Below are 8,769 nucleotides of genomic sequence, written 5' to 3' on the forward strand. Positions count from 1 at the left end.
ATGAGCCCTGGGGGCCAGATTTGTTCCCGCAAAGACTCCAATCTGGGCCACTTGATGGTAGTTTTGGAATATGTGAAGGAGGGAATAGATTTTAAACTTTTAACTATATTTTTTAGAAATTTTACAGGTTTTCCTACTGATAAAATCTCCCATATGAGAGTAATTAAGCCATAGATAAATAATCAAAAGTTCCTGCTTTTTCATATGGACTATAGTCATTTATTTTTACAATGGGCCCACAGTAAAAATAAGTAAATAATTAGAACAATGAAAAACTAATCTTGTGTGAATTACCAACATCTTTCAATTTTGTAATTACTGAAAAGTCTGGACAGTTAGCTGCCAGAACCTTTTCTGTAATTTTACTTGTTTATTTGTTTGTGCTAATAGATTTCTTTCATTTACTACAGCAGTATGTCTTCATCGTGTACAAAAAACCGAGAGGTATAGTTGAAATTGCACTTTTCATATTATTGGGATTAAATGTGTAGGTAAAGGTCTTCACAGTGAGAAAATTGAGAGTTTTGCTAGTAGCTTTAGCGTCAGCTAAAGAAAGAAAGACAAGACTGAAGGTAAAATATGTTCACAGATCTTTAAGGTCTGGGTTGGACAAAAGGAAATCTAGTTACAAAATATACAACAGATAAGGGACAACCTAAAAAAAAAGGTTTGTAGGTTACTGATAAATTTTTATCTCTTAATATCAATTAGACATAAAAGTGATACAAGATGGATTAAGGTGAAAATCAAAAGATTCCCAACAGTCTCTGTGTTAATATCAGCTGGTCAGCATTTTCTTTACATTACATACAGCTTGCTTAATTATTGAGCTGTACAAGATAACAGAAATATTAACTATATAAGGTAAAGGTTTTATATTACGCATTCAACTTTAGATGAAAATACCACTACTTTTACATTGTTGTTGTTGGGTGTTTTTGTTTGTTAACAATAATACACTGCCCTATTACAGCTATTGACGTGTACCTTTACCTAAATTCTGCACTTTTTGAAGTACTTGAGGTACTGAGGGTGAGATGGAGCCAGATGATCTGCTGTGGCGACCCCTAAAGGAAACAGCCAAAATAAGAAGAAGTAGGAGTAGAAAATACTCTCATATCTTTGGTTATAATAAAAACTGAGTGTTCCACCAGACGTTAGTACTTTTACATTTATAACTGATCTGTAGCCCGATTCATTCACCAGAGCTACCTGTCCCAGTTCTGAGAAAGATGATAGGAGTACTTCCTCCAGCACCAAGTATTACTTAATTTACGCAGATACATGGCTTCGCCGGATGCACTTTATCATAGATAGATAGACATATATACATGTAAACATCTGTCTGTGTCCATCTTCCTGTGGCTCTGAGTGTTACTGTCTCTTTAATGAGGCGGGCGTTCCAAAGGTTCCACAGAACGTAACGTAGCACGTCTCGAGACCGGGAACCAGGCTGTGCACGTTCACTTCAAACTGCACTCTTCAACATTTCACAGGTCAGTTAATTATCACCTCCTACACTTTACAGATGGAGAAATACTGCACCACTGAATCGCACGCAGTTACATTGTTAAATTATGTTTCTCGGTTTCATTCATTCAATGTCACGCTAACACCCTAGCTAGCCAGCTAGCATTGGCTAGCAAACAGTTAGCCGGCATTTGGCTGAAAAGCTTTACTTTCAATGCCGGCCAACTAACTTTGGTTAAGCTGTAACAACTTATATTTACTATCTTGCTTTCTCGCTGTGTTCGTTGCTCGTTGTGACACGATCATTTACAGTCAATGTTTTAAACCACATACAACTCGTTCAGCAGCCAAGTTAACTGAATGTTAGCAAGGGCACATGGGCACTGCCAGCGTTAGATCACGCAGCTTAATTTAAACTGTCCAGCGCTGTAAAGGAGATGATAGCACTATCCAAGCACTTCCTTATGAAATCCCAGCGTCTGTCGTACGATCTATAGTGGGGACCAAAAGCTAAAACTGACTCTCATTTCAAACTGTACCACGTGTCCTTATTTTTGTGGGCAGTGGTCTCTTATCAGCATGAGAAGCAGGGGTGACTGAAGCGCAGCTGTTTGTGGGGTGAAAGAACCATTGAAGTTAGGCTCCGACAGCTGTTGAACCCTAAGAACTGCTGGGCAGTCTTAGAACAACAACAAAAGGCTTTTTGTGTATTATGTTGGTCTGCTGGCTAGTCTGTAGTGCTGTCTAAGAGTCAGGACCACTGTGGTCTGGACTCTGGTTTGAGGGTGATTGTGGTCTATAAACGCTTTTGTATTTAGAGAGATCATACTAGTGTAGCCTGGTTTTCTCCAGGTTACACTAGTGTTTTGTTATTGTGGTCCACGTTTCTTTTCTGTCTGCAATTAAAATACTCATTATGAGTATCGGTAAGTAATATAGAGAGATGGATGTATACTTTACTCATCCCCAGGGTAGACATGCAAATGACTTTTAGGTTAAATGTCGGCTGTTCATGTACTTAATTATCTGCCTTGCCTTGTAAATTTGAGACATTTGTGGTATCTAATAACTATCTGTTTAGCCTTTTTGTTTCTTTTATTTTGTGTGGTGTAAGAATTCTAGCGTACTTTAAATTACTTTGTTGTACTGTTTAACTCACATTATCCATTTAGTTAAGAAACTTACCCAATTTACACACAACCTTATATTTTCTTAAAGTCCAAAAGTGTTGCTATCATGCCTGCCAAAAAGACAACCACCAAGAGAAAGTCTGCTGCTATTGTGGAAGATGATAAAGACTCCAAAAAGGTGAAAGGTAAGTCACTTCCCTTTTCAAAACAGGAGTTTATAAAGGTGTAACCAGATTCAGTTTGAACAACTGATAGTCCAGCTAAAAAGTGGCATTGCATTTAAACATGTACACCACTTGTATTTGAGTTTGCTGAAGTAAGATATTTCTGTTAAGCAAGTATTATGGACATATGTGAGAGGAAGGCTTTTGACTCCCAAGTGTATCACACTGCATTGTCAGTGTTTTTACTAACTTTTTACTAATTTCATCATTTTCCATGTGTTTTCCATCAAACCAATAAAATTCAGTGCTCACTATGAAACTGGTTGTATATGTGTTTCAGTTTCACACAGGAGTCATTTCAAAGAGGCGGGGCAGGTTCTTGTTTTGGGCCAAGGTGATGTTGGACAGTTGGGTTTAGGGGAAGATGTCATTGAAAGGAAGAAGCCAGCACTTCTGTCCCTGCCAGAGAAAATTGTTCAGGTGACAGCTGGAGGCATGCACACCGTGTGCCTCGGCGAAACTGGAAATGTAAGCAAACATCTGTCTTATTTCTCACTTCAAAAAAATGTAATGGCAACCTGTTTGTAGCGTTTAACAAAGAGCTTCTTAGTTTCTCATGTAAACTGTTTTCTTTGTTTAGATTTACACGTTTGGCTGTAATGACGAAGGGGCTCTTGGTCGGGACACATCAGAGGAGGGGTCTGAGATGATCCCGGGAAAGGTGACGCTGAATGAGAAGGTGGTCCAGGTATCGGCAGGGGACAGCCACACAGCCGCACTCACAGAGGATGGATCGGTGTACATCTGGGGCTCTTTCAGGGTTAGTGCTATCCCTGCTAGTTAGGGAGTCTGGTCCTGTGTGCTGTCTCAGCAACTATTTTTATCACCCTTCCATTACTTTCTATGTAATTGTTTTTGTTCAGAGGTTTCAAATCATTTTTCCTTCAGCACTATATTATTATCCAAACCCTAAATGTTGTTCCTAAACATTTATTAACGCTGTAAAATGAATGTATAAAAACTATTTTAGTATATTGTAGTATGTATGCAGTGGAATCAGAAAGCATTTAATTTTAATGAATAAAATCATAATCTTCTTGTAATTCTACACAATGTAGGGAAAAGACTTTGAAATTTATTTAATGTTTTGACTGTCTAACATGTTGTCTGCATATTACCCTGTTTTCTTAGGATAATAATGGAGTTATTGGTCTTCTGGAGCCGATGAAAACGTGTGCTCTACCAGTTAAAGTCCCTTTAACAGAACACGTTGTTAAAATAGTTTCAGGTAAAAAAGAAAAGGTTTTTGTTTAGTGCTTTATGTTACTATGTGTGCACTATAAATGAGTTTCTAACTGGGATATTTGTGTAACTGATTTCTTTACTAGGTAATGATCACGTGGTAATGGTGACGCTGGAAGGAAATCTATACACGTCTGGCTCAGCTGAGCAGGGGCAGCTGGGAAGAGTGCCTGAACACTTTTCAAACAGAGGAGGCAGGAAAGGCCTTGGTACGTAGCACACACCTTTTCTGTTTTTTGGTGGATCAAAAACTGTAGATTTATGTTAATATAATAATAATAATAACAAGACAAGAACTAACAGACTTAAAAACTCCTTTGTCCCACACGCCATCAAACTGTTTAACTCCTCTCTGGAGGGGAGAGGGAGGGGAAACAGGAGGACAAAGGAGGGGGGAACAACTAAGCTGTAGTGCCTCTTCACCTCACTGTACAATACCTTGTGCAATACTTTTGTAAATAGTCAACGGTGCAATAGACCTCAATACTTGAAATGTGCAATTCACTTGTATTTTTATTTTTTATTCCTATTTATTCTATTTATCCCCTTTGTATATTTTATTTATATTTGTCTCTGTATTTATATATGTGTGTGTGTGTGTGTGTGTGTGTGTATATATATATATATATATATATATATATATATATATATATAACAGTTCTGTAACTGTAACTTTGGTCGTTGCTGTGCTTTTTTTGGAAGTCGAATTTCCCAGAGGAACCCACCCGAGGGATTAATAAAGTTCTATCTTATCTTATCTTATATCTGATTACATACATAAATGTTTCTTTTTTATACTGTCTTTAATGTTCTATACATCACTCCTGTTTATTTTTGTGATCTCAGAGCGGCTGCTGGTTCCACAGATGGTAAAAGTGAAAGGGAAAGTTCACTTCGTTGACGCCTTCTGTGGAGCGTACGTCACCTTTGCTGTGTCAAAAGAGGGCCATGTGTATGGATTTGGCCTCTCAAACTATCACCAGCTGGGTCAGTGTGACTCGTCACTCCTGCGTTATCCTTTGTAAACTCTACTGCCATGTACTATTTGTGACTGCGACAGTGACTGTATCATTTCAAATGAATCTTTTTAGGCACCAAAAGCACCAAGATGTGTTTTGTCCCTGTAAAGCTTACATGTTTCAAGAACTCGACCACTGCCTGGGTAGACTTCTCTGGAGGACAGCATCACACACTTTGCCTTGATGCTGAAGGTAAGCTGGCTGTGTGTAATTGCAGGCAGATGTTACGCATCATCTGTTAGCACTCAAGTCAGCTGGAGTGTTGGACTCTTGTCTTTCAGGGCAGGTATATAGCCTGGGAAGAGCAGAGTATGGTCGTCTTGGTCTGGGAGAAGGGGCTGAAGAGAAGAGCGAGCCCACACCTGTGATGGGGATAGAGCTGGCTAAAGGAGTGTCATGCGGGGCGTCTGTCAGCTATGCAGTTACCAGAGAAGGTGAGAACCAAGGCAATCAGGATGGGAAGAGTAAAACAACTGAGTCTGTTTGCGGCCCCTTTTTTTTTGTTATTATTTTCTTCTGAAGCATTGAAGTGCAATGAGACACTATGCTTTGCCCTAAATCGTCCTAGCTTTAAATTTATCTTACAAACACATGACCCCTCATTTCCTGTTTGTTTAGACATTGCTGCTGGTGACAGTGAGATGGCAGCAAGTTTAATCCAACTTTAGGCATGAAGAGAAAGTAATGTGAGGTTTATTAGCAGGAGATCACAGTTAACCTTGTTTTGTAGGGATACTTGAAGCTATTACTGTACGTTAACTACCAGTTGTAACTTACACTACCAGTCACATCTGCACACACCTTCTTATTTAATGGTTTTTCTTTATTTTCATGACTATTTATATTGAAGATTCTCACTGAAGGCATGAAAACTATGAATGAACACACATGGAATTATGTAGGAAACAAAAAAGTGTGAAGTAACTCAACATGTTTTATATTTGAGATTCTTTAAAATAGCCACCCTTTGCTTTGATTACTGCTTTGGACACTCTTGGCGTTCTCTCTATGAGCTTCATGAGGTAGTCACCTTGAACAGTCTCCTTCAACAGTATTGAAGGAGTTCATAGAGATGCTGAGCGCTTGTTGGCACTTTTGCCTTCACCCTGCCATCCATCTCATCCCAAACCATCTTGGTTGGGTTTAGGTCAGGTGACTGTGGAGGCCAGGCCATCTGATGCAGCACTCCATCACTCTCCTTCTTGGTCAAATAACCCTTACACAGCCTGGAGGTGTGTTTTCGGTCATTGTCCTGTTGAAGAATAATTTGGGTCCAACTAATCGCAAACTGGATGGGATGGCATGTGGCTGCAGGGTGCTGTGGTAGCCATGCTGGTTCAGTTTTGAATAAATTCCAAACAGTGTCACCAGCAAAGCACCCCCAAACCATCACACCATCGTTGGGAACCCTACATGTAGACACCATCCGTTCACCTTTTCTACATCACACAAAGACACAGCGGGTGGAAGCAAAGATCTTAATTTGGACTCATCAGACCCAAAGCACAGATTTCCACTGGTCTAATGTCCATTCCTTGTGTTTCTTGATGTTTTTTGCTTAGTCGTGGTTTCTTAGCAGCTATTTGACCACAAAGGCCTGATTCGTCTCCTCTGAACAGTTGATGTAGAGATGTGTCTGCTACTGGAACTCTGTGTGGCATTTATCTGGGCTCTAATCTGAAGTGCTGTTAACTTGCGGTTTCTGAGGCTGGTGACTCGGATGAATTTATCCTCAGCAGCAGAGGTGACTCTTGGTCTTCCTTTCCTGGGGCGGACCTTATATGAACCAGTTTTGTTATAGTTCTTGATGGTTTTTGCGACTGGACTTTGGGGACACATTTAGAGTTTTTGCAGTTTTCTGGACTGACTGACCTTTAGTTCTTAAAGTAATGATGGACTGTCGTTTCTCTTTATTTAGCTGATTGGTTCTTGCCATAACATGAATTCTAACAGTTGCCAAATAGGGCTGTCAGCTGTGTACCAACCTGACTTCTGCACAACACAACTGATGGTCCCAACTCTGTTAAGAAAGCAAGAAATTTCAGAAATGAACCCTGACAAGGCACAACTGTGAAGTAAAAACCATTTCAGGTGACTACATCATGAAGCTCATTAAGAGAAGGCCAAGAGTTTACAACACTGTTAACAAAGCAAAAAGTGGCTACTTTGAGGAATCTGAAATATAAAACATATTTAGAATAATTTATCAATTTTTTCTTTGCAAAATAATTCTATATATCTTGCCTCATATATTTGATGTCTTCAGTTTGTATCTATATAAAATAATGAAAAAACATTCAATAATGTGTCCAAACTTATTCTTTAATGGTTAGAAAGTTTTTAGATATGGAAAAAAGTCTTCAGTAAATGTGTGACTGACTGTCTGACACAAAATTGTGAAGCAGGATTCTTATCAGAGCCATCACTCACAGTGCAACAAGTACTAAACTTTCACTCCTGGGTTTTCACACAGTCGACACCCTTAGAGAATAAAAGGTTGCTCGCTCTCCTTACTGTCACTTTTTCCTACTCCAGGATCTGTGTATGCCTGGGGCATGGGCACCAACCTGCAGCTTGGCACTGGAGAGGAAGATGATGAGTGGAGTCCTGTGAAGATGACAGGCAAACAGCTGGAGAACCGTGAAGTACTGATGGCCTCCAGTGGAGGGCAGCACACCGTCCTTTTGGTCAAAGACAAGCAGGAGAGCTGATGTCCTGCACTGACAGAGAGTGAAGGGGGCGCTTCAAGGTGGGGCCAGGGTGCCTAAATCAGGGGAAGGGTGTTGATGAATGTGACTTCCTATGCTGAGCCGAGGGAGTGTGAGACGTGCGTGATAGAGGGGAGAGGTGAGGTTTGTCCTCTTTTATGGAAGCTCCTGTGCCCTTGGCATTGGGGAATGTTGTGATGTTTTTGGTAGATCATGACAAATGAAAGACTATTTTTTTTAAAGCTAGTTTTTGACAGTCCTTTAAAGTCTTTTCATCTGGTCATTTGTATGACTCTAAGATGTTATATGTGATGTTTATGACTGTGCATGTACATAAAGGAAATGGCAGTGCAGGATGTTTAAGGACATAAAATAGTCTTTTTAATGTTTTCATTAAAGCAATAAGTAGATTAGATCTTTGTCAGACAGGACCTGTACGCCTGGTGAGTTTAACATGTGCGACTACTGTTCGTTCTACCCAGTGCACACAAATTTGTTGTAACTGTTTGGACATTTGGTAACACATCATACTGTATCCTGTATTTTGTTGCATTTCCTGTCTGAAAAATAAAGCTGATTTCTTTTTTAAGGAAAATACAAGACACATTTACTTCATTTCATTTACTGTGTATTAATAAGATCCTGGTTACAGCTTTTTGATAGTAAACCCTTGCTGCTTTTCTTTAACTGTAAAAAGAACATTTGTCTGTGTGCGTGTGTGTGTTTGTGCTACAGAAAAGGCAAATAGAGGCCCACTCACTGAGCTGTTTATTGTTGAATACTCGTGCAACACAATGCTGGAAACATTGCTAAGAGATTTTAGTCCATGTTGACATGACAGCATCACACAGTTACTGCAGATTTATAAATTGTACATTCATGATGAGAATCTGCGTTTCCAATGCATCCCAATGTTGCTTTACTGGATTGAGATCTGGTGACTGTGGAGGCCATTCAAGTACAGTGAACTCAAGCA

At 39.5% G+C, this 8,769-nt stretch overlaps 1 protein-coding gene across 1 annotated transcript; it reads left to right on the forward strand.

The window, feature by feature from the left end:
• The first annotated feature begins 1,372 nt into the window (after positions 1-1,372).
• rcc1 (regulator of chromosome condensation 1) lies at positions 1,373-8,393 on the forward strand. The gene is made up of 10 exons (XM_082551825.1): positions 1,373-1,496; positions 2,689-2,785; positions 3,105-3,292; positions 3,405-3,584; positions 3,956-4,052; positions 4,153-4,275; positions 4,913-5,053; positions 5,158-5,277; positions 5,367-5,519; positions 7,621-8,393. Exons 2-10 carry the CDS (start codon positions 2,707-2,709, stop codon positions 7,794-7,796), a joined length of 1,257 nt encoding a protein of 418 aa, XP_082407951.1. The 5' UTR covers positions 1,373-1,496; positions 2,689-2,706; the 3' UTR covers positions 7,797-8,393.
• Positions 8,394-8,769: the final 376 nt, after the last annotated feature.

This window comes from Aulonocara stuartgranti (assembly GCF_965226115.1).
Source record: "Aulonocara stuartgranti genome assembly, chromosome: 11".
In the NCBI taxonomy this organism is placed as follows: domain Eukaryota; kingdom Metazoa; phylum Chordata; class Actinopteri; order Cichliformes; family Cichlidae; genus Aulonocara; species Aulonocara stuartgranti.